We start from the raw sequence: 27,322 nt of genomic DNA on the forward strand, positions 1-27,322 counted from the left end.
AATTTAGCTCATCCTAAATCATTCAGAGTCATGACCACAATCAACTTTGTGGTCATGACTCTGACTTAGTCGTGACAGGATTTAGGCGTTTTCAGCTAATTAGCACAACTGCCAATCACTATGTGTGTTTTGATGCAGATCCTGATGCAGATTAAACATTTGTAGGACACATCAACCTTGGCCAAAGTATCCCTGAAAGTTTTCTAGTCTTACTATGATACTACACAGGATTGGAAAATAGTGATAGTCCTTTGTGTGCTTTTTTTTTGTGCATGTCTTCTTTCTAGGGAGAAGCGAGCAAACCTGAAAGACCATTTATCTAATTGAATTTCTGAAATGATAAAGTGATCAGAAACACCTGTCCATAAATCTGTCAATAAAATTACAACAGTAATGGAAGCTTTACTGACACTCTGGTGTTCTGTTTTTGCCCAAATCTAATTTGCGCAAAAGGCAGAAAAAATAGTAAGAGATTACTTACAGTGATGCATTTGCTGTGCCCGTAATGTGATAAAAATACACCCTGTAACAGGTGCTGTACATGTTTCAAGGTAGTAAATGTTTTAATGACTTCACCTACATTTGTGTTGATTTATTGTGCAGTAAAACAGAGGCACATTTGGCTGAGGGAAAGGCACAAAGAGCTGAAACGTGATGCACAGTAGCAACAAAACACTGGCAATATTGTTTCACTCCATCAAATTCAAACTTAAATAGGAGGGTAGACTTTCAAAACAACACAAATATAAAATATCAAACATAAACCGAGTGCTTCTTCTGCCTTTGTGAAATATATTAAGAAAATAATTTACCAAAACTGACTCATTGCCCAGTGCCAGAGCTTATTTTGTGTTCTGTCAACACTTACGTTTTGTGGATTTTATTTTTCAAATATTTGTCAGTAAATCCTGTTCTGGGGATTGTGGCTGTTTACTATTGAATGTGACATTGGACTTGTAGTGCCAAGTGGGCTGGCTGCGGCATTCTGACTTGTGCAATCAAGAGGTGATTAAGTATTTTATTACCAGAGGGCACAGTAAAATCAGCCGCACACAGAGGAATGCAACACCTCCCTTTATTATGGACTGATTATGGATCCTTTCTGGTACGTGCTATAAAATGTCAAACGTATACAAATTTGTCAAACAGGTTGTCACTTGATTGAAGGACAATGCTGAAGACTAAATCTGAGTTGAATTAGGGAAGTCATGTTTACATGCATCAGTGCTTAGCAAGAGAAAACAGTGTTGCTTTCTTTACACGTCTGCTGAGGCTGATTTTAACCTTGACTCTAGAAAATAAAACATACAGTATTTTTTTTCTAACCTCTACCCATACACAGATTTATTACTTCTATTTGCTTCGTGTAGAGCATTTTTAGATGCTTATTTTAACCAGTTTCTAGCCTGCATTCGAACTTTCAAAAGACTGGTGTAAATGATAATTCCTGTCTTTGCCACCTTTGGAAGTGCATCTTATACAAAAAAGTGAAAAATGATCACAGTAAACAACAAATTTGTATGTAAATATATGAGAAATAAACTTTTCATGTATTCCCAAGGTACAGTATACAGAAAATTAATAGCATGGTATTTTTGTAAACATGCTCAATAATACACAAGCAGTTGGTACTTACCAAGAGGACAATGACAAATGTAGTCATTTATCAGATCCATACACGAGCCTCCATTTAGACAAGGCTGCGACCAGCAATCATTTACATTCTCGGAGCAGGTCCTTCCTGCAGGATAAAGAGAGAAACAAATAAACTCTAGTTAATGTCACAGGGAATACAGTATAAAATAGGTTTCTACTAATAAATATAGTTGTCACCGTGGAAATGTAATAATTATTTGAAGTTATGAAGCTTGAACATGCAAATAATAATAATAATAATAATAATAATAATTTTAACCGCAGCAACATTCAGAACACATGCAGTACAAATTTTCTGTTTATTTTCAATGAGAGAAACCTGATGTATTTAAGAAAGGGCTCTATTTCATGAGGCAGCTGATCACCTCTGATTCTGTGTGATTGAATGATTATGTGTTCAGCATGTTGTAGCTTGCATAAACGGTGTAACCTCAATTTTAATGTCCTCTGGGCAAGAGTTAGATATGGTATTGATTTAAGATTTTACTGACAAATTTAAAGCTCCACTAGGTCTGGCCTCTGGCTATATTTCAGACCTCTAAGTTCTCTATGAGCTCTCCGGCTCATAGAGAACTAACAGCCTGACATCCTCGGGCACTGCTGTTCAATCTGCAATGCTGTCTACACCAAAGGTAATTGTACTTTTGCCATCATGACCCCCTGCACCGGCAAGCACTCTGTTAATCACGTACTGTAAGATACTCACATAATTAAGGTAGCTGCTAACTGTACTGCAGCTACCTGAGGTATGATATGGAGCCAACTCCTAATGCCAGCCAAAATTAATTAATTTACCTTCTTACACATGACTGCACTACTGTTCACTTTGGACATTCACTCATCACTCATGGCAAGATTTTCTATGCGGTGAGTAAAGGTAACTTTAGCACTGTGTTAAATATCTTAAGAAAGAGACAAACAAACTTCTTAACTTAAAATAGGTCACAAGTCACCATTTCCAGGTTACTTTGATGTAATTACTAATTTAAGGGGATATTTGAGTCAATTTTGCCTTCAAAACATCTTAAATTAAACATGTCACAAGTGTTATACATTAGACTTAGATTTTTGGATTTACATTTATCACTGATAAATGAATTATTTCAATGAAAGACAAAATTTTTGTCACTATAAATCTAGTTCTTATTCAGAGTGATTTCCATAAGGAGATCACCTTTTGTAATCCCATCAATATGACAAAAGACTGTTTTTCAATCACACGTGCCATTTTTGATATCTCACAGTGAAAACCGTATAGAGTTAATGCTTGTGTTTCTACGATCTCTAAAAACCTGCTTTAAAAGCTGACATCCCCCACGGTCGGCCATACTTAAGGCTGTAAATAGCCTCTCATTTGCATCAGATGGTCTCATACCCTCAAACCCCGGGGGGCAGTGGCACCGATAATCACTGATTAGGTCCACACAGGTGGCACCGCTCGCACAGGGGAAGCTGTTGCACTCATTTGTTTCCAGTTCACAGAGCGACCCTTCAAATCCAAGCATGCAGCGGCATGTGAAGTTATACTGCTGGTCCAGGCAAACACCATGTTCAGAGCAGTGATGGCCAACACAGTAATCAATGTCCTCTTCACAGTAAACGCCTGAATATCCTCTGGGACAAAGGCAGCTGGCAACAGATTAAAGAGAATTTCTTAATACTGTATATAGAGTGAAAGTAATTATTTGAACCTTGAGGGGGGAAGAACAGTAAATGTCACAGCTTTTACAATCATTGACATTCTGGTGCCTGACTGGCCCGAAGACAATCAAGGTTTCAAGACTCACCTATAACCATCAATCTCATCCACGCAAGTGGCTCCATTTTGACACCAATGTTGAACACAATCATTGACATTTACACGGCAGTTCTGACCAGTCCAACCAGGCGTACAGATACAGGTGTAGCTGCTGGCTTTATTCAGCACACAGCGTCCTCCGTTGGCACAAGGCTGTTGAAAGAGGATAGAGCTGTTACATACATATGTCATAACAGATATGCTGCTTCATGTGCCAATGTGAAATTGCTTCATCTTGCATGGTAATATCTTAGATTGGACTGAGCACATTCTGGTCCAAAATATAACCATTACTTTACAATGCAACATCTAACCATTTCTTGCTCCTGGCTGCCTGAAAATGAGCTTCATTACAGCCACATGACACACTCATGAATACTGATTCATGCTTTATACTAGATTCACTCAGCATTCCATGTAGCATCGGCATTATGTCTTACAAGACAAAATCAATGGTCAATGAGGGCTAAATCTCCCAAGAGTTCTCTGTAACAAAAAGATACGCTTGTGAGCTGCTACATGAGGGTACATGTGTATATATATAGTAAAGGGGAAACAAAGAGGCAGAGGAAGAGCTGGCTTGTGCGAAGGTGTATAATGCAGACATCATGGCATTTCTGAAAGAGGGCCAACACAAGCCTTGCTCCACAGTGAGTGATCATCATCTGTTATCTGAAGAAGCTTCCTCGTTCAGGTTTGGCTATTTTTTATTTAAACACATATTGGTCCATTCAACCATACATAAAGAATCCTGCGCATTCAAAAACACAGACACTGCAAATCTTCTGCTGCACTCATCCGCATCAGGTGGCATAGGCCTTTTCTGTCCCCCCTTGTGCACGCCAAAAGCAAAAACCCTGACAAACAGTGACACAATTCCAGCATTGTGTTTTTCCACCAGCATGACTTTCCACATGCTTAAAAACCTGGAAGATGTGCAACAACATTCAAAAAAAGAATATAAAACCCTGCTTTAACAAATTTAATATGCAGCATACAGCATAGTGTAAATACACAATATATATCAGCCGTATAGTCGCTTACCAGGGGTTTATGTATTTAGAGTCAGGCAAAGGTCAGATTCCATTACTTGATCACATTTGTGTATTGGTTCTTTTATGTTTCACACAGCAAAACTTCAAAAGTCACAAGGGGAGCAGTGAATTCCCTCATTAGTCAAGACCTTAATACAACTTTCTTTCCGGGGAAACCAACATACTGTAGAGCTCCAGCACCAGCTGATTGCTGTGTTTATGGATTATCGCATTTGCCGTCAATCTTCCTGTGTGACTTATGCTTATGTTTATCCCCATGTACAACACAGGATTATCCCACATTTTATAAATAAGATACTGAATGAATATTGGACACCTTCACAGTTAGGTTCTCAACGTTATAATTCAGTTTGTAGAGACGGTTTGCAGATCTCTTACAGGTTACTGTAATTAGTAATTTTCTTAAAATATCAAAATATAATATATAAAATATCAAAGTTTAGGTTAAGACCCATGACTGCGCATTCAGTTATGGGTTGATTGAGTTCTTATGTCAAAGCGCCCCACTGCTCATTTTGAAATACGCCCATAGTGTACCATCAGGTAGGAGGTTCTTTGTTCTTATATGACAAGGATGATGAGTTTTGATACTCCTCTAAATAAAATAGGAGAGAAAATTACATAAAACCTCATTAATTTTCATGCTATGGTTCACTGCTGTGGTAATAACTGTAATAATAATGATGATGCTGCACTGTTGAAGAGAATACATAGAAACTGCTCGAAGAGAAATAAACAGAAGATTGTGAGCTCTTTAATCATGCATGAGACTTAAGAGGAATAGTTAACATGTGGATACAGAATAGCAGATGAGGAAAAATAGTCCATTAAGATGTTTTAACCCACTTGGAAGTTTTGAGGGCAGGGCACACGGCAGGTATATTCAAGACCATCTGGGAGATCCAAACACTGGGTCTTCGGTGGACATGTGTTGTTGGGCAGAGCACACACATCTATGTCAACTTCACAATTCATCCCCAGAAAACCTGCAGGAAAAGATTTCATTCTGTTAATGTGACTGATGCAACATTGACCAGCAGAAAGTAGATCTGTAATCAGTGCCGCACACCCATCTCTAATTCATGTCTCTGTACCAGGGCAGCTCTTCTATATATGTAATAAACAAGGCCAAAATTGGGGCAATTGCGGGTCGACTGGAGGATTGGCCCCATTTCGAGGCGTAGTCGATGTGCCACGGCGCCTTCCTGAACTTGTATTTATCTTGAGCCTCAATATAACTTTTATCTTGAGTTTGAACCGACAAACTCTTAAGCATTGTGCTTCCTATTTTCTCCTCTGCTTTTTCCAACTAATCCCTCTTCTTCTTGCTCTTCTGGTTTTAACACTTATCTGTAACAATACTTATCAGATGTTGTGTTTGCCACTTTGCCTTCGTCTTGAAAACCGTTAAGTGATTGGACGTTATGTCTTATGTTTTGTTCCCAGAGATGACATATTTGACATAACCAGTAGTTGAATTAACCATAAACTAACATAAATTAATTCTGCATTAGTTTGACTTTATACACTGTTGAGGACATGCTGTATGTAATATTGAGATAGTAATAGTAGAGAGAAAAGAATAGGCCAACTTATAATTCCACCCATGTCTTAAGACTTTGTTTGGTAGTATGGTCCAGCACTCAGCGGACTATTTTCCTACGTTGTAGAAATCACTTCACCATGAGAAGATGTAGCAGATGAGGCATATGAGCGGAAGAGGCTTAGGTTTACTGAGATAACAGATGAGATTTAGTAGCAAGGCTGGAAAGCCAGCATACGCCCTGTGGAATTTCGTTACCATGGATCTGTGGCCACATCTAGTACCAGTTTACTCAGGGAGTTAGGGATTCATGATAAGGGATTACGGCAGGCGGCGAAGGCAGCTTGAGAAGCGGCTGAAAAGAGCAAGCAATGGCCCTGGCTGAAAAGAAAAGGCACCAGCTTGTGTGCAAAGCATGGATATCTAGCTTGTGTTTAAGGCAGGAGATACAGCAAATATCAGTGTCAAGTCAGTGGTCAAACAACACTCTCTACTCTCTGTATAATCGCCTTACATGTTTAAGAGCTTTTTAGGATAGGTCTACAATGTGCGGTTTAGACTTACTGCTGATATTTATAGCGAGAGCATAGATACAGTGATGACAGGTGAATTTGTGAAACATGCATGTTCCTAAATACACAGACTGGTCAGTGCGGATGGGTACAGTGCTGATCTATGCTCTGAGCAGGTGTAACGGGGGCGGCACACGGTAACTGTTGAGCCCTCCGGGGTGTCGTGGGTCTAATTCAACTTGACATCTGTGATGGGAGGTTCCCACTTGATAACCCCAGTGACACAGCCATCGGCCCACCCCCTCATTCTTGGAACATCACCCAAAAAAGCACAAGGGACAGTTACACCAGATCTGGTGTGTTGGGAAATGAATTATGGGAAAATGCAGGAAAAAAAAAAAAACATACACTTTTTTTTGTATAAGTAATCACATTCAAAGTTTTTTGCTTGGGCATGGTGAACACTGCCTTTTTTTTTTTACAGGATCAGCATTAGAATCACCAACACAGCTGATATAAAGAAAGCTGTCTTTGTGAAATGTTTTTTCCCCTACTTAGTACATTTCTATTTGTTAATAAAGTTTCTTTGTTATTATTGTATTGTTGACTGTTTTTCCGAAGGTCCTTGGTTTGAACCTGCTGCTCTTTGAAAGAGTCTGCAAGTTCTCCTTGTGTCTGCAAAGATTTCCTCTAGTTTCCTCCCTGAGTTCAAAGACATGCCAGTTAAGTGAACTGGAAACACTAAATTCCCTGTAGGTATGACTTTGTTTTTCTGTCTGTGTGTTAACCATGAGATAGACTGGCAACCTGTATGCTGGAAGAGTATACAGCCTCCCACAACCCTGTACAAAACAAGCAGTATAGGAAATGGATGGATGGATGGATGACACTTGAAGCTATCATTCACAATCTTTTAAACTATATAAAGCTGGACCTTAGACACTTGGGCTGACACAATTCATCAGTTGATGAAAATACAATGCCACCTCTGAAAGTCACCTTAGATAGTGACTCTAATGTGCCTTGCTTTCAGCAACTGATGAGGCGAAGGGACTCTGTGACCCATGTGTCATTAACTCTGGTATTGTCCTTTAATGTTTAATTGAACAAGCTTGAACAAACACAATGTTTCATTACCACCGATGTTACATTTCCCTAAAGAAGCAAATAATTTGCTGAGAACAACAGCTAAAAATAACAATGGCAAATTCTTGTGAGAAAAACATCACCTGGCCACTAAGATGCTCTGCCCACAATGTCTGTGCTCTGTGTCTGCTCAAAATGTTCAAAAAAAGTGGGTAAGAGCACTTGCCATACACACTGTGTGGTGTGCTGTGTGGTGCTAACGACAGAGAGCTCCTGCAAGTGGTCCATCAGTTTTTATTCAGTGAATGTAAATTCAGACTCAGCCGGTGAGGCACAATAAGCAATTACAGGAAAATTATATAAATGGGAGTTTCGCAATATAATATTTACACAATTTGGTTGCATTACTGAGCTCTGGCAATGAGCTTGGAGATTTTTTTTTTTCAGCTGTCAATCACAGGCCAAGACTATAAAGTGATACTGTGAATAATGTGACTAGAGAATAGAATAGAATAGAGAATAGAGTTTTATTTGCTCCCCCCCCCACCCACACTTACTAAAAGTTTAAAGGATAAAATAAGAATAAAAAAAATAAATAGAATAACCAAAAAATAAATAATACAAAAGAATAGCAAGATAATACACTTAAATACTGAAAGGTTTAAACTGACTAAGCCTTGTTGCCTCTAATCTGCACAGTGGAGAATGTTGTGACTTTCAGTTGCATAACAAAAGGCATTTCAGGGCTTTACTTTGACATGTCGTGTAAAAAAAAAAAAAAAAAGAGGAAAATATGTTTTAGTAAATAAGGTATAAGTAAAAAAAATGTGATTCATGTGATGAACTAAATCGTGCTGACTTCTCTAGCCTAATGTCCTTAGGCAAGATGTGTCACAGTCTAGGGAACCTGCTGGCAAAGGCTAATCACCTTTAGTACTGAGTGTACACTGACATGGCCAGAGGGGCCCTGGCTGAGGATCTTAGGCCATATTCACTGCCTACATGTTTGAAAGGTCTGCTACCCCAGCTAACACAGATATCACTTAAATATTATAACAAAGCTCTAGTTGTGGACATAGCCCAACATACCTTTAGGACACTGGCATTCATAGCGTCCTAGCAAGTCAGAGCATGTGCCATTGTGCTGACAGGGGTTGGAGTCACACTCGTTGATCTCAGTCTCACACTTTGTTCCTGAGAACAAAAGTAAAAAAAAAAAAAATGCAATTAGTTGAGCATTTGAAATGCATCACTGTTGGCACACAGCAGAGCTTACTAGATAAAAGTCTAGAAATATACTTAATGATTGTGTGTGAATTGCATTGTTAAAATACAACCAAAATAGCTTTGGGAAATACACTTATTTGCTTTCCTGCCAAGGGTCAGAAAGCTAGCTCTGTCCAAAAGGTAAAAATAAAATCCGCCTACTAACAACTGTAAAGCTCACTAAGTACCATGTATCTTGTTTATTTAATCTGTTCAAAAACCCAGGAGTGGAAATGTCAAGTAGTGGTTTTACAGGGGTTATGTGGCAGAAGCACTGACAACCTGGAGTCTTATTACTGTGACATAGCCAGGCAGGTGTCAATAGCGTTTTTTTTTTTTTGTTTTGTTTTTTTTTTTTTTTCCTGCTCCCAGTCTTTACACTAAGCTAAACTAACTAGCTGCTGGCTTTAGCTTCATATTTAGCATACAGGTACAGCTGTTTGATAACCTTTTCTCCTGAAACAACAATTACTCCACAAACATTCCTTTGATAAGATGCTGTGAGATGCAGGAGGTGATCCCCTGGGAAAGCAAACAGAGATGTCAGAGTCCTGGTTGGACTCACTTTCTAGTTAAGAAAATGGACACTTAATAACGAGCTGTGTCCCGGCTGAAGAGAGCAAATGAGGGTGGGGGATGCAGGCTGCTTGATAGGAGATTGGTTTGGTGCTCAGCTGCTTCGGCAGCTGCTAGTTCTACCACTGTGGTTGGGGGTGGGTGTCTTCCAGTGCAGGTTATTAATTTAAAATGTCCTATCATCAATAACAGAGGAGCAGTGACATGTAGTGAAAGTCCCTTCTTGACAACAGCAACCTCATGCTACAGCACAAACACTATGATTGATACCATCTGCACGGTAGTTGCTACAGGTCATTATATACAAAATATTCCATGCCGTGCAGCAGCAAATTATACAAATTTGTCTGCTATAATGTGAGAAACGCCTACCCTCATTTAAAGCTGTGAATAAAATGAGGTATGTAGTAAAGTAGCCTTGTTTTATGAAACTTTAATGTTGTGAAATATGGTGCTTTAAGTTACAAAATGTTTGTTTAGCAAGGTCTTAAAAGTCTAAAATATTCAAAATGGCATAATGATATTATAGGTTGATATGAATTGAAGATTCTTTTTTTATTATTTTGGTAAAACATATCTGGTTCTTGTGCACAATCATTATTTATCCATAGGTTTCTTAAGGCCGGTGGATTCTTATTTACTAGATAAAGATTTAAATGCAAAGACCTTATGCTTATACATTTCAAATGAAAAATTACAGGTGGTTTCACAATTTGTCCTTTAAGCACATTCCTGGATCTTCAGTTGATTCTAAACTTTTACTGCATAAAGCATTATACTGTATGTCTAGTCCCCAGATCTTATATTATTATGCACACAATTAAAAGAGAATGACAGAGTATATGAATGAGACCAGTAAAATATATGCCAAGAGTTTGTTGTTCCGTGAAAAATAAAGCCTTCCAAAATGAAACCCGAATGCTGGGGCTTGGGTAATGTATCCTGAGTTATGATCTATGATAGAGTACTGTGGGGTTTCTGGGCAAAGCTCGAAATTAAATTGGCCTTTCTATGCTGCATGGCTTGAAATTCCAAAGAGAAAATCCCAAGATGCCAGAAAATGATGAATTCTATCAGTCACTAAGACCTGCCATGGTGTAAGAGACAATTTTCCATTACTGAAGTGGCAACAGATTTCAGCTATGAACAGAGAGAAAAAATCTTGTTCATGTAGTGCTATGTAAGGGCTTATCTGACTGACAGGTGAGTGTGTCAGGACTTAAGGCTAGATGAGGAAATATGCTATAGGCCAAAACCCTGAGAGCACTGGGAAAGGGGGGGGGCGGAAATCACATTCACTGGTTGTTTAAGCAATAAAACAAGGGAAGAACAATGTTGTGCTGCACCATCATAAACCTTATACAGCATAAACAATGTTTAACAAGGTTCACAGTCTGCGTTGTTCCAATCTGTCTATTTCTTGTAAAGTAATTCCCAAAAAAAATTCCCAAGTTTCATTTTTTTTTTTACATTTATTACAAAGAATTAACAGTTGAGATGAGCAATGCTTCAAATATGAAAAAAAAAATAGACACAGTAGCATTTAGCTTATTTTAAGGTAGTTAAGTATTTTAAGAGTTACAGTTTTTTTAAGCTCTGAGCTTCAGCTTCAGCATATTCAAAATGAAAAGAAAAATAAGTAATGGGCACTAATTTAAAGCTCCAAGTTCCAACTTGGGTAGGTTTTACTACAATACAGAAAGAACTGCGTGGGTGATTTACCTCTTTTTATATAGAACTGCCCAAATTGCAGGGCTTCGAAATAATTAAGACATTTGGCTTCTAAATGTTGCCTGGGCAGCTGTGTGTCGTTTCGAAGTTAGTCCAGGCGCGAAAGAGCTGACACGTGGCTCAGAGTTGATTAAGAGCTGAGAGTTGCCATTTAGATTGAGGTGGAGTTGTCTGCCAATGAGAGGTGTAAAGGTGGCCATGGAAGTGGAGAAGATAATTATGAAGCGCAAGAAAAAAAAAAAAAGCAAAAATCTATCACAGATATTTCAAAGGCAGTTGGTTTGCCAAAGCCAACAGTTGGGTACACTCTAAAAAAGCAGGTGCGCACAGGAAAACCAGAAAACAGCAAACGAGCTGGTAGACCAAGGAGCACAAGTCTCGCGGATGAGCGGAAAAACATTTGCATGATGAAGAGAAACCCTTTTATTACCGCACAGCAAATTGAAAATGCTCTCCAGGATGTGGACGTACATCATTCCTAGTCAACAATCAAGACAGGATTTCATGAACATAACCTCAGAGGATTCACAACAAGATGCAAACCCAGAAAGGTCAGGTTGCAAAAAACATACAAAAAGAAACTGGTAGAGTTGTGGAACAAAGCTCTATGAACAGATGAAGCAAAAATCAACCTCTATCAAAAAGATGGAACGAGGAAAACATGGAGGAAAACAAGGAAACAACTCGTGACCTAAAGCGCCATCTGTCAAACATGGTGGTGGTTCTGTCATGGCTTGGGTATGTATGGCTGCCAGTGGAGCTGGTACACTGGCATTTATTGATGATTTCACTGCTGACAGAAGCAAAAGGATAAATGCAGAGGGGCACAGGAACATTCTGTGAGCTGACAATCAGTTGAATGCATCAAAACTCACTGAAAACATTTCATCATTCAGCAGGATGGCCATCCTAAAATTGCAGCCAAAGTCACCACAGAGCTTTTCAGGCCGAAGAGGCGGAACATCCTTGAATAGCTGCGCCAACCACCTGATCTCAATCTGACTGTGCTGGAAGGAAGACTATGGAGAAATCAAAACAATATAGTCTATTATAACTAATAGTGGTCTATTCCTTGGCATGTTCCAGGGAAACCAAATTGCCCAGGATATTTGACACACTCCTAATTTGTCTCTTTGGGTTTTCAGATATTGTGGCCAAAGCTTTTGAGAACACAAATGAGTGCAAACTTCCACTTATGCAGAGGACATCAGTCGAGTAGGCAGCCCATCAGTGTGGATCAGGCCACAGTTGTGTACACATTGATAAAAGGAATGTGGCCCAGACCACCTCCGAAAGTGGTCTGAGCGATTGGATCTCAATGCGTCCTCTTTGTGTCTTAGGTATATTCACACATGTACTTAGAGCTGTCCATATGCGATCGGATCACTCAAGACACGTTAATGTCAGGTCTGACCAGGGCCCAAGACTTCAGGCTGTCACTGACTGCAAAAGGATTTCACACAAAATATTAAATTTAATGATTTTTTTTTTTTTTTTTTTTTAACTTCATGTGCATCTGTCCAATTACTTTTAAAGCCCTAAACTTCTCCCACACAGTTCTTTCTATAGTGATGTAAACCTAATCAAATTAAAGCTGAGACCTGGCACTTTAATGTAGTTTCCACTATTTTATTTCAGACTTAATGTCAAAAAGATTAACCTGTTTTTTTTTTCTTATTTCTGCACTCCAGTCAGGCAGGTCTTGAAGCAATGGCACACTTATGAAAATCCCACCTAATTTTGTCTGATCATATGAATTTCTTCAATTTTTTAAAAGCATGGCAAATGAAAAAGGTTACACTTTTTTTCCTCATACTCTATAAGAGCCCCTTTTGTTTTCGTATCTCTTGTTCACTTGTTCCCTTTTTTTTTTTTTTTTTTAGAACAGTTGTCATTGATAGCTTAACAAGTTTCAGCCATGTTCTGAGCTGGAAGCTAATTAGGAAGCAGTTTGCCAGAGCACTTGGATTAAATGCAATCAACAGCAGGACTTAGAAATGTCAAGCAGGCAAGGCCACTGGTAAATAAGCTTCAAAGTTTAAAAAAAAAAAAAAAAAATCACTTCATCAAGAGAACTGGCCTTTGCTTAAAATCTGTTGTTTTCTTGTAATTTTAAAATCACAAGCCAATCACAGATCTGGCTTGAAACAATATTTTTTCAATTCATTGTAATTTTTGTACTTGAAATACAATCAGTTATGTCCTAAATTTTGGATGCTAGTCTTGGTGTTTGTCTTTTACAATTCACACAAACCAAATGTCTTTCACCTCCAGGCTACATCATCTTTCTTGAGGATGCATTAGCAGTAAATCAACAAGAACTCCTACTAAAACTACTACTGATAAAAAATGCATTGATCAATGTACAGAGGTTCTGTTTTTCCTTATCCACCTCCTCGGGGTGGTCAGAGGTCAGAGGTCAGTTATGGAACAGAAGCCCTTGAGTTGGCTGTGATTCAGTCTTTTGAGACATTAATCAAATGGGATGTTTGCAGACATGGCAGTTAGAAGCTAAACGTGACGATTAAAGAGTGGCCTCCCCTCTTACTGTGTTGCCCTGCTGACCTATGTGCAATCAAGGTACAGTATTAGAGGTCAGTGAATGAACTCTGATGCGACCCCTTCTCCCCACACAAACTAAAATGTGACAGGTGACTACGGTGTGACTGCGGCTATGTAGGTATTAGAAAACACTAAAAAAAGGAAATTAAATATTTGCTGAAAAGTTTTAAAAGGTCTTTCGATACGTTCTTATGACTTGCTTCTGGATTTTAAGCCATTTATATGCCATCTGCCTTAAAACATCAACAAAAGGCAAAATAGAAGCATTCATAATTTATGGAGCGGTCTCATGCTGAGAGCTCTCTGTGTCGAATGCATGCAGACTGCAGATTCACTGTTTTGAAGTGGTAAAATATTCAGGAAAATTACTGCTTTCACTAGCTGTGCTGCATGCCTGCTTCACATCTTTGAATAGCATTGTGCAGACAATGCATTTACATGATGTTTACATAACAATAATGTCTGTAAATGTCAAAACAGAAACCAAAAACCTCTGCCAATTGCATGTAACTGTCAAACTATGCCAGGTCCGCGTCAGAATTTTCCCGAGCATTAATCAGTCATTCCTTGCCCAACAGCCAACCTTCCCACAAGGGTTTATACAAATCGATCCATATTTTGAGATATCCTGCCGACGGACAGACGGACAGACAGACAGACAGATGGACAGAGGGCAAAAGCAGACAATGAAGAGAAGTTATCTCACCTGTGAAGCCGAGGGGGCATTTGCAAACGTAATGTGGGGGAGATGATGGCTGACTTGTTGTAATGCATGTGGCGCCATTCAAACAGCTGTTTGGTTTTATCAAGCAGGCATTGCCCACATATTGACAAAACTCTCCGATCCATCCTGGGGCACAAACACACTGCAGGAAAACAAAACAATATTCAAGTAATCAGCGGTGCAGCATTCATTAACTTACCAGCCCATGCCAACAAAATGTTATCACACAAAGGAGTATGTATTACAGCAGGTGTGTGTTGTTTTTTTATGTTTTTGCTCTAGCCAAGCACATGTATAATGACTATGAGGGTTAGGATGTTGGCTTTAAGTTTTAAGGGTGTTTGGTAGTATTTCTTCCATATTGAGCGAACAATGTAGGAACTCTATCCCATTCTGCCACTGAGGGTTATGAATAATTTGTACACAGTTCATCTAATGTTGCTGGAAACACTCTCACATAAAAAGGTCAGTTCACCCAAACCACCAAAAGCTCTACTTTTTTCACCTACCTCGAGTGATATCTACCCATGCAGATAGTTTTGATTTGATTTACTAAGGTTCTGAGACATTCTCCTGCCACCACCTCTATATGATGGAGGTGAATGGAATTTGTGGCAGTCAGAAGATTAAACAGTATGTTACCTTTTCCAGAAAGGGTGTCCCTATTGTTGTGGATAATCTAGATAACTCTCTTAAGATTTTTATTGGGCATTACTGCTTCTGTATAAAGTGTTTTAAATGGAAAACTGTTGACAGTCAGGTCTGTGGATCATCCTAAATAACCATCCTTCTGGAAATAAAAGTTGCTATGAATTATTTTTTAAATGTTATTTTAAAATAATAATTTACAAATGCTGAGATCACCACAAATGAAATTATATTGTGGTGAAGGCAAAACCCTCAGAGACGGATATTGTGAAAAATAAATCATAACATAGATCCAAACTTATCTCCATGGCTAGATACTTTACAATTATGGGTAATGGATTATGGGTTGTAGGTGAGTTTTGGGTGAACTGACCCTTTTAAGGCAGAACTCAGGAGTAATTAATAAATCTCAATGATTTTTTTCATTTCAAATTAAATGTACTGGAGTACAGAACCAGAGCAAAGCTGTCCAATATGATTGCTCTGAATATCTACCATTAAAATCTGCTTAATGTGATCTCTAGTTTTCCTCTGTCTGTTAGGAGCATCTTAATGACAGGAGGAATAAAATGAGCAGCCTGCCCTTAACGAACTAACCAATGGTTTCCACGCTAAAAGGAAAATCACATCAAAATATAAATAAAAACAAAAACATAAAAAGAAAAAAATAGCCCATCTGAAGCGAGCAACATTTCCTGATTATGTCCGACTCCGGTTGGGAGCACATCAACACAAAGCATCTAGAAGTGGATTTTAGATTAAGAACACTCTCAGTGGTCTAATGGAACAAGACTGATGGAGAATAATTAGGAGCTATGGGGCATTTCAGTGCAGTCTCAGGTGTTGTAAAAAAATACAGACATTTGAGGAGAGTGAGCAATAGAGAAGCAAATTAGACCAGAACCTGTCGGTCTGAGCAAAGCATCCACATACTCACAATGATTAATGGGTTAGAATTGGATTACTGCTGTCTGTAGACATATTCTATCACTGACGTTTTGGTTATTCTCTTTGTTTTTATTTATTTTTTTTTTTATTTCAATTACTGATGGGTTTTCCTATGCATAGAACTTTAGAGACCAATGATGGTCATTTTATGCTGCAACATGCAGCAGCGCATTTTATGCTAAAACCAGATGTTTTCAATAGATCACATCTACCTATTTACACTTTCATGTTTAAATCTGTATGTATTCAAAGACAAACGAGAACATTACATTGTAATTTGGAGCATCTGTCAGTGAAATCATCATCATTAAGAAACTACATAATTTACATAACATGTTGATGTGTAAACATGCAAAATGAACACATAAATCATGCAACAAAGAGAATTAAGGAAATTCTGGCATGCTCATAACAGAAAGGCAAAAAGCTTGTTTGTGCTCATCAACAGTGTCATACATACAATTCTTGCTCTGTATACAATGAATTGCAATGATAAAAACTGGAATACTCTCATTACAATCTTTTTTTAATCTTAAAGTCAAATTATAACAAGTCTGGGTATTGTAAAGAGATTTTTTTTTAAATATGGTTTACTGTATGAATGAATCCTATCTCTGCTCATAAATGTGTTCACCTTCTGTTCATACTGTAACCCCCATTAAGGCGCAGTGGAGTTGTATTTTGTGGGCTTCAGAGTATTTCATTAAGACTGAGACATTGAATTACTCACCTGATATCTGCCAATTACACTCAAGCACAATCCCTCATTTAGGCAGGTGATATTGAGCAGCCTGCAGTAGTCAATTATTTCTTCACAATTCTTTCCAGAAAACCCGCTCAGACATCTGTTGAGAGGAGGTCAGTGTCATCAAAATCAATTCACCCTGAACCCCAAGCACTAACAAGGCATATATATATATATATATTTCTTTTTTTGTAATTTTGTTTCTTACATGACCTGTTTGTTATACAGATCTGGGTGAGCTAGTCTGTGCATATTAGACCTCCAATCTTCTTGACCTGGGTTCTAACACCAAATGGGTGTTAGAATATGAGGAAAAATTAAGGTCCATTACAAATCACAGATTATACTTTCCAAAAACCGTAAAAATCACTCCCATTATTTCACTGATTGTATCGTCTAATATGGCAAATACACCCTTCACTTAATTAACTTCCCTAATAATTTTCACATTCTGTGATTGAGTCTGAAAAAAAAAAAGAGAAAATCAAAATTGTCTCCCAGGTTACAGGAAACAATCAGCAACATTCAGGTTCTGCATCTCCATTAATATTTACAATGGCATGAATAGCGAATTGAGCTGAGCCAATATTCCATATCATTTAGTCTTGGAGCCAAGATCAGAATTTATGTGTTTAGTACTTAAAACTATTCAGTCTTGTGATCTGGTAACGTGTAATAACTGGATTTCAAAGACATCCGATGTAAGACAGAGGCTAAAAAACATGCAGTAGATCTGAAAACATATACATAGAAATTCAAACAGTGAGTCATCAAAAACATTCGTAGCTTGCTGGTTAGAAATGTGTTTCACAGGGGTGGTTAAAACATATTATACAGCAGTATTTCAAGGTATTTCTATGACTCTGCCACTTCAGTTTGGATACAAGTTTAGATGTAGACAAGGACTAGCAGTACAAGCGCTTCGAGGAGTTTTAGTGTGTGTTTAAGACAGGTTTCAGAGTGATGATAAGGATCTAGAAAGCATCAAAGGCCGACTATGATCTAGTAGAAGCCTGTATCTTCCAAGAGGCTTCATGAAGCAAATTGGTGTAAGATTAAATGGAAAGTCTGGTAGCCTGTCTTTTACTGGTTATAGTTTACTGGGTAGAGCAGAGCTGACAGAGTATAATATGGTTGATAATGCTGTGATGTATTTTTCTGCATTGTTCTTATCGTAAACACATCCCACATTCAAACCAAAACCAACATCTCCCACTTTTCAACCTGCTTACACTGTGTCATTCAGCCACAGCTCATTTATTTATTCTGAAGATGTGAATCTTTAATGGCCCACAAGTATATAGTTTTATTTATTTATTTTTAAAGGAGTAAGTAATTTCTTAAAACACCTGGGAACTGCTGTTTTTAACAAACATTGCGCAAACAGGAGTAAACGTTGCGATTTTTGGGGGGACTATTTTCAGCTGGGGATAAATACACACTTGGGGTGCAAGTCAGTATTTACAGCTCCAGGTTTGACTCCAAATAATACACAGTAACCATGATCATGGTAATTAATAAGTCATCCAGTTTAACAGTGTGGCTCATTAGTTTTTAATAGCTTTTTGTTTGTTTGTTTTTAATAGTTCTTGGACATTAATGGAGAAATAAGTTACATCAGGATTAGGTTACACAGACAATACTTAAGTAGGATCAATCCACTGCTGGTGCTGGTTTTTGTCGCTTTTTTGTGGGACTGGTTAAGAATAAGATAAGAGAGATAAGATAAGATCATTAACCACCAACCACAAGGCTTCAGGTCTTCTTGACAGGTAGTATTAGTCCTAGTGCTTTGTAATGAAATGTAAATCCTAATCACATTAAAAGGTGGAAAAAGAATAAAGGATCCGCTTCTATTCACTCACAGTGGGACACACATTCACGAGACATCCCAATCATCTAGAAAGGAGGACTATAAGAACGGCCTCTATTAGATCACTCTATGTGTTTCACCTGCAGAAATAATCATTTCCCCTGGACACGCAGGTGGCATTGTTGAGACATGGTGATGGGCTGCACAGGTTCTGCTGCCTCCTGCATGCTGGGACCACATTACCATCTGCACAGACACATTCAGAGGCCTGCATACAGAGGCAAAACAAACCAGGTCACCTGTCAGCTTGGGAAAACAGGGTTAGAATACACAAAAGGCACTTTAGATTACAAACTGCAGGAACATTATCAGTAAAAGAACGATTTGCTGTAGCGATAAAACTGTGCCTTGACTGCCTCATATTATTATTTGTTAATAATGTTAATTACATATAGTCAGATCTAAGTAGTCAAGTAAATAATAGGTTTTATATGTATTTAAAAATGAGTTATAGATATTATGAGAGGCTAATAAATGCTAATGTTATTGTAATTCAAAGTTAAAATGATTTGAATTTCAAATTAAGCTTCTGGAAAAAAATATCTATGTCAAGTAGCAGCAATATCAGGTATTATTTTGATAAATGTCCCTTTTAGCCTGCTCTACTCTGGTATTCTTGGGTGGATTGTGAAAATGTGTAGTGCACTTGGCAAACTGTAATGAACAAAACAAAGGTCGGAGAAAGACAATTAGACCGTTACTGCATTTTCTCTAGTGTATCCTCTAGAACATTAGAAACACTACTGCCTCCGCAAAATGTATGACCACAATAACATTTCCAGTGAAAGGTGAAAATTGCAGCAGGCATCCAATTACAAAAAGCTTTTGATGAGTGCCATTTCAAACTGGCACTTAAATATGCGGTGGGACATTCAATCAAAATACTGGAGGAGGCAAACACTCTTTCCCTCAGCTCATCTTCAGGAGGAAATATTAATTGCTGTTGCAGCTTTCAGAATGAAGCCATTTGATCTTGTTTTAAGACACCATATTAATTTTCATGTGCCATTTCTTGTTTATGTCCCACCGTGATAAAACAAATAAGGGAAATTAAGTCCTCACACGCACCCCTGCAGTGCAAATTTGTTCCTCCTGACATGCATATGATATGCAATCGAGGTCAAGTCTGGAGTCACAGTAGGGGCCCCCGAATCTTTCTGGACAATGACAAACAAATCCTTTGGGGCTCTCCTCACACAGACCACCGTTTCTGCATGGATTTGGATGACAGGGGGTTCTCCTCTTCTCACAAGGTGAACCTATAAGACAGGTAATACAGCATTGCTGCACATTAATCATATTGTGGGAACTGTATCTGCTTCCACTGACTATAATGTGTAAGAGCTCATATGTTCATATGTTCACAGAATCTGCCCAACACCAAGTAGCTAAAATGGAAAGTAAGGCTAGACATGATATGTATGATATAGCTCCAATGTAATCTGACCATTGTTCACATCTGAAAAGATATGACTGACGTAACGTATAATCCACAGAGGAAGGGGTGACTGACATGTTATATTAATAATTACATAGGACAGAAGCATGTGCTGGTCCCATTCTCTGTCATTATGCATATGTACAATTTAAGCAAATACTCTCACAATTAAGCGAACAGCAATTGTGAATAGCGTCACTGCTGTCACAATTTTATCTTTGCATAATTGCAGACTTCCGATAGCATCACATTAATACCAACTGACCAATCCAATTACAAAATAATTAAAACTACTGAGATTTTAACCAGCTGATGGAAATAATATTTACAGTGTATCCAGAAAGTCTTCAGACTCCTTTGCATTTTTTTTTCATTTTGTTGTCTTGCAGCTTCATGCTGAAATTGTTTAAATAATGAAAAACCAAAAAACTGAATTTTAGAAATGTATTAAAAAGGATAAAAAACTGAAATAACACACTGACCCTTTGCTGGGACATTTAGCTCAGGTGCCTCCCATTGCTGATCATCTTTAAGATGTTTCAACACCTTAACTGGAGTCCACTTACAGTAAATGGAATCGAAAGGCACACACCTGTCTATATAAGGTCTAATAGCTGACAATTCAAAAACAAGGTCGAAGGAACTGCCTTCGGAGCTCAGAGACAGGATTGTGTCAAGCACAGATCTGGGGAAGGCTACAAAAAAACATTTCTGCTGCACTGAAGGTTCCCAAGAGCACAGTGACCTCCATAATCCCTAAATGGAAGAAGGCCGGAACAACCAGGACTCTTCCTAGAGCTGGCAATCTGACCAAACTGAGCAATTGGAGGAGGGTCTTGGTAAGAGAGACGACAAAGAACCTGATGGTCACTCTGGCTGAGCTCCAAAGATCCTGTGTGGACATGGAAGAAAGTTCCATTAGGAAAACCATGACTGCAGCACTCCACTGATCTGGACTTTATGGGAGTCCAGAGTGGCCAGATGGAAGTGTCTCCTCTGTGAAAGACACACGAGAGCTGCTTAGAGTTTGCAGAAAAGCACCTAAAGGACTGTCAGACTGTCTAGTCTGATGTTTGGCTTCAATTCAAAGCGTCATGTCTAGAGGAAACCAGGCACTGCTCATCACCTGCCCAGTACCATCCCAACGGTGAAGCATGGTGTTGTCAGCATCAAGCTGTGGGGGTGTTTCTCAGCAGCAGGGACAGGGGAGACTGGTCAGGGTTGAGGGGAAGCTGAATGGATAAAAGTACAGAGATATCTTTGATAAAAACCTGGTCCAGAGCACTCAGGATCTCAGACTGGGCTGAAGGTTTACCTTCCAACAGGATAATCACCCTAAGCATACAGCCAGGACAATGCAGGAATGGCTTAGGGACAACTCAACCAAAGCCCTGACTTGAACCCAATCAAACATCTCTGTAGAGACCTGAAAATGGCTGTCCACTGAAGGTACCCATCCAACCCGACAGAGCTTGAGAGGATCTGCAGAGAGGAAAATCCCCAAATCCAGGTGCGCAAAGCTTGTCGCGTCAAACCCAAGAAGACTCAAGGCTGTAATCGCTGCCAAGGGTGCTTCAACTAAATGCCAAAGAGTAAAGGGCTTGAAATCTTATGCCAGTGTGACATTTCAGTTTTTCCTTTTTAATATATTTGCAAAAAATTCAAAAATTCTGTTTTCGCTTTGTCATTATGAGGTACGGAGTGTAGATTGATGAGGGAAAGAAAATAATTTAAATGATTTTAGCATGAGGCTGCATCAAAATACCGAAAAGAATAATTAACTAGGCTAAATATGACTGCCTCTCCGGTAACTTCTTCAGTTCTTGGTAATGTACAAATAATATACAGTATATATTTTATGAAAAAAGAAAAACAACATGGCATCTCTGTATTGCCAGTATTTGTGTGCCTGACAGAACAGTAGTAAAGAACACTGCATATATCCTAAACAGCTATATATAAGGCATTTATATATCTGAAACCTCTGTACCAAGTAGAGTAATAAAAAGAAAGTTATAATAAAGATGTAAAAATGATTTTCATGGAGGATTTTCAATGAACTGTGAACTAAGTAGTAAGCACTGCAGCCCGCTTCATCCTGTAAGCGTTTTCCAAGAAAAAGTAATTTTGAATTAAGCTGTACCCAGTAGTTTTCCAAACGCTGCAGTACCACAACACTTTCACCACCAGGAGCTTAGCCAGAGACAGGGTATTGCCGTAGTGACATTGTATGCAAAGGATAAAATTAGACTGAATTCACTGCAGGTTCAAGGTGAATAAAATTTGATGTTATTCCCTGGTGAGGGTTTTCATTTTTGTGTTCTTCACAAGGTGCCTACACATTTATCTTTCCAGTGACTCTTTCTTAGCATATTTTCTTTAATCCCCCTGCTGATACAAGTGCTCATGTCCCAGAGGCTCCTCATAGCCTCCTCTGTGGGCATCAATCTTGCTGTGTACAACTTCAGGGCTCGCTTTTGCCTCAGCTCATTTTCCAGCGGAAATTGACTTTTCATAACTGGCCCGCTAAAAGTTGCACCAATACAAACTAATATATTTTTTAGGACAATTTCCATCTGTCTTGGAAATTTTTCCACACAGATAATTGGTATAGGTTTCTCTGCACTCAAGGGAGAATTCCATAATATGTGATCTTTTTGGTTTAGCTCAGGCACGGTATAACAATTTTCTTTTTTTTTTTTTTTTTTAGAATAATTTATGTCTACCACAGATCTCCATCACAAACACCCCTATTATTGCAGTGATTATGAACTGCAGGAATATAATATACATAAAGAAAAAAACACCTTGTATCTCAATATCTATTAGATCGTTTAAGAAGGGTAATGACTACATATATAGTCAAAGCTGAACTTAAAATAAGCTGATATTATTAACAACAACACTGCAAAAACAATTAACACCTAATACCAAATAGAAATGGCTCCATAAAGATGGTAATACCTTGCAACAAATACCCTAGAGGTAGCGCAGAGGAGAGCCAAATCAAAAGAAAATCTCATTTGAAACGTCCCATGAGTTTGGCTCATTATTCTGTGCGCATAGACTTTGGCCTATGAGGGCAGCCAGCGCTGGAGCAGCCACTAACTTCCAGTTGATTAATGAGGCAACTGCAGCAGGGAGGTAGAGGAAGCACAAGCTCCACAGAACTCCCAAGAAGCTGATGGGACAGGAGGACACCATGACTATGTGAGAGCACCCAGTGGAGTCTGCTTACTTGAGAGAGAAGCAGCAATTAAAGCAAATTAGATAAAAGCTGTGAAGGAAGAGGGAGCATGTAGTTCACCAATTTGTTTCTGATGTGAATTATATGAATTATCCATTTCAAACTGCACAAGGGCAGGCATTTTTACAGTGCCCACTGTTTTGTTTGGTTTTACTACAGGTCCTGTTAGGGCATCAGTTAGTTATTGGACCAGACGGCATTTAATGTTTCTCAAACGTATCTTAGGTCAGTGTGTCTTGAAAAGTCTGCGCATATGTGTTATCGAAAAAGCCTTGTGCTTTATTTAAAAAAAAGAAAAGTAAAATTCAGGGCCATGGGCAGAGAAATCTAAAGATTTGGGAAGGCGAGGTGTAACAGTCAAAGGGAAAAAATTTAAAATTTCAGCAAATGAAGTCAGACATAAACGAAGGGAAAAAGAATTTCAAAGTTCATATGAGATTACTATCACATACTATGGCATACTATCTGGTATCAATGTAAATCAACACACAGAAACTCTTTGTTGAATGTAGTACATGTCCTTGATCATGACGCATCCAATTCAGCATGCATTTGGCTTTCAAGATATACGCGAGGATAAAAACAAAGCAATAGCGTTCCCTTCCAAAGATGCAAAGGATTATCTTATCTTCTCGTTTAAATGTTTAATAAGTTCAGAATTGTTTTCTGAGATGCATAATACTGCCTTTCACTCCCTATACTGAACTCAAGCGACATTAAAAAAAAAAAATTCTTCTTCTTCTGTATGGCCTTAATCTGCTCTTGTAAAAATGAATGCCAGACAGCACTGGAAGTAACCTTGAAACCACATCTCCAAAATAATAAGCTGAAAGCATGGGCTGGACTCTAAAGGAAAAGCTATGACACTTCAAGAATGCTGCCAGGACAAATTGTGCTCCAAACAAAACAATGAATCAATATGAAGAGCCACCTGGAGTTTTTACCCCAGGAAGTTCATTGCAGGCTTGTTTTCACAGCAGACAGTGATATCCAGGGCAGCCTGAGGAGTATCCAGGTCTTGCAACCCATTTGTGTGTGATACCCATTAACCTAACTGCACGTTACTGTGAGCAAATGAGGCTCATTACCTAAATAATGGGTGAAGCAATAATGTCTCATAAACAAGCTCACCAGATCACGAGTGCCACCCAATGCTCGCACGTGAGCCTTTGGTAACTCATCTAAATCACACGGCGAGCAACACAACTTGGCCGCAGATGAAAAATATGTTAATAAAGTGGTGAGCTGAAAAAAAACCACCAGGACCACAAGCATAACACCCACTGATTGATACAGAATTCAGGAGAAATCAGAAAGAATAGAAATCTAATTTGAACACTATCATAAATTAGATTTTTGGATCAGCTCCATCTTGTTAGACCAGGGTACATTAAATAGTGAAACATGAAAAAAAAAAAAAAACATTTTTAAACGATTGATATATTGTTTTTTTTTTTTTTTCCCATGCCTTACTTATTTTCCCAGCAGTCTCACAGAAGTTGGCCAGTATCAAAGTTCTGATTCAATATGCTCAGCAGAAACCAAGTACAATAAATTATACTTTAATTGATTGCTGTAAACCTTTGTTTTATCAACTGCGACACGCTCGGTTAGCCAGCAGTTTAGTCACTGGCGTTTTACAACCACATGTCACTGGTAGTAACATGAGGCATTTGATTTGAAGTGACCGCTTCATATATTACGACAGCAAATATAACATCAAGTGGGATCCGGTTTAAAGCCCATAAGGAAAAGCTGATCTTTTCATGATATATAGCTTTTGTAGTTTTCAGCTTTGACCTTTGTGGGAGATAGTTGCCCCTTTGAGGCAAATGGCATGGTCGTGCATTTGGAAGCGGGATGCAGAAAAAAAATCTCTCTCTCTCTCTTGCCTTTGATGCACAGCATTAGGGTAAACTGCCTGTCTGTGTTTGATTCGTCTGTCTGGGATCAAAACTGTGTGGTAACATCCAATGATTAGGTTTTCATTGTCCTAGTGACAGCCGACACATTTATATTACACCAACATGCAGCTGAATGAGAGCTACTTACCTGAGACTCCTGTGTCACAGATGCATTTGAAGGACGTAGGCGACACCTGAACGCACGTCCCATTTTCACAAATTCTGTCACAGTTTTCCTTCCCGACGACTTCAGAGCAGTTAACCCCTGAAATGAAGGGCAAGTCAGTTGACCATTACCCAGACACACACACACACAAACACACAGAGAAAAAGAAATGCCTGGAGTGAAGTTTGTATGCATGCACAGAACTCTGCTGCTTTTTATTTGAATTTCTAATTGAAAAAAAATTAAAATTAAATCATTACTGTAGATAATACTGCTGAGAGAAAGTACATGTTGGCAGCAAAGAGATTAAGAAAGAAGTCATTTGGAATGCAAGTTGTTTTAATATTAATAGTGTTTGCATTACATGTGAGTGTTGGGGCTTTTGCTGAATAATATTAAATTGATATGTCCAATAAATATATAATTAAAAAGGCGCCTTGATTCGATTTTAAGTTTCTTTGTTGCTCTCAACTAATCTGAGAGTAAAATTCAGTGAAAAGTGTCAATCAGATTATACAAAATATACAAATGTGATGGGTTTCTCCGGGGAGATGAGACTTCAGACATGACTCAGTACATCAAATAACATCTGATTTACAGTGATTTCACTGTGGAGCAAAGGTAAAAATCAATGAAGTGTAGTAATAGTTTTGCCCAAGTTCTAATTCAAATAAGTTCAGAGAGCTCAACAAATGGGTTCAGTGGGTTTTGTGCCCTTACCTGTAAAATGTGGAGGACAGAGACATTTATATGATCTGTGGTTTGGATCTGTGGATCCATTGCTCAAACAGACTCCTTTGTTTTCACAGGGGTTATCCAAACAAGCATCAAACTTTTCACAAAACCTCCCAGAGTAGTGGTGGTGGCATCGGCAGTGGTATGCACCTTCCCAGAGGTCTGTTTGACAAATGCCGTTCCCCGAACAAAGTCGAAGCAGAGGAGAACCCTGACAAAGTTGCGTTTTAACAGACACATTGAGCCTTAAGCCAAGCTTGCACAGCTGCATGTCTCCCTCATGCAGGGCGATGAAGTAATGATGACCCGGGACCAACCACTTGGCCTCAACTTGCACGCTTTCATTTATATTGTGGGGGAAAAGCAACTGATCTTTTGTCTGTCCATTTGTGGAACAGCTTTCAAAGTTGTCCTTTGAAACGTTGAGGAGTCTGATGCCATATGACTTCAGTGTTTCATCAGCAGACATCAGCAGTTTGTCTCCATGTTGCACCTGAAGCGGGCAAATCTGTGGGAAGTTGAAAGGTTGCCCACTTGACTCGTCTCCCTCCTGAGAATCCCAACACTCAGAAACACTTCTACAGATGTTCCCTATGAGAGTCCAATTCATTTGGACTGTATGTTGTTTAAGGTGCCATTCAAGAGAGGCTTGTCTGCTGCAGACTGTTTGGCAGTGGATCATGCGGACGGCCACAAAGACGGCAATTAAGTGAAACAATGATGCTCCCATGTTTCCTCCCTCCTACTATTTAATCCAAATCAATCGGGGACTTTCAAACCCAACTTGTGTCATCTGGTGAATGGATGAGAGAAACGCGTTGATTCGTGCTTCATGAGATTCTATTTCACATAGTCCAATAAGTCCACATGAATAGAAACGACCTGGGGAAAACAAAGATTTTAATTAGTGATCTGCAAAAGGAAGTTGATTGCTACAAAACCTATAATGATTTCTAAATTAATTATATTTTACAGCTCAAAATGTGATTAAAATTAGAACAACAGATACAGGGCCCACGCTGCTATCATGAAGATTTTGCCTCATTGTAATACATAGACTTGTGGCTTCAGCGAGTCTCGCAGAGTTGTCATAATCTTGTGCAGCGCTG

General features: G+C 38.7%; 1 protein-coding gene across 1 annotated transcript in view; it reads right to left on the minus strand.

The window, feature by feature from the left end:
- eys (eyes shut homolog) overlaps positions 1 to 26,943 on the minus strand; it is a 142,327-nt gene extending 115,384 nt beyond the window's left edge. Inside the window, exons 1-11 of the mRNA XM_041049698.1 lie at positions 26,199 to 26,943; positions 25,461 to 25,577; positions 19,792 to 19,982; positions 18,804 to 18,931; positions 16,836 to 16,950; positions 14,492 to 14,651; positions 8,740 to 8,844; positions 5,356 to 5,495; positions 3,444 to 3,607; positions 3,032 to 3,285; positions 1,637 to 1,741 (exon numbers count right to left, since the gene is read on the minus strand). Coding sequence (XP_040905632.1) covers positions 1,637 to 1,741; positions 3,032 to 3,285; positions 3,444 to 3,607; positions 5,356 to 5,495; positions 8,740 to 8,844; positions 14,492 to 14,651; positions 16,836 to 16,950; positions 18,804 to 18,931; positions 19,792 to 19,982; positions 25,461 to 25,577; positions 26,199 to 26,943 — 2,224 coding nt within the window. The remainder of the gene's footprint in view (positions 1 to 1,636; positions 1,742 to 3,031; positions 3,286 to 3,443; positions 3,608 to 5,355; positions 5,496 to 8,739; positions 8,845 to 14,491; positions 14,652 to 16,835; positions 16,951 to 18,803; positions 18,932 to 19,791; positions 19,983 to 25,460; positions 25,578 to 26,198) is intronic.
- Between the last annotated feature and the right edge of the window lie 379 nt (positions 26,944 to 27,322).

This window comes from Toxotes jaculatrix, chromosome 11 (genome assembly GCF_017976425.1).
Source record: "Toxotes jaculatrix isolate fToxJac2 chromosome 11, fToxJac2.pri, whole genome shotgun sequence".
NCBI lineage: Eukaryota > Metazoa > Chordata > Actinopteri > Toxotidae > Toxotes > Toxotes jaculatrix.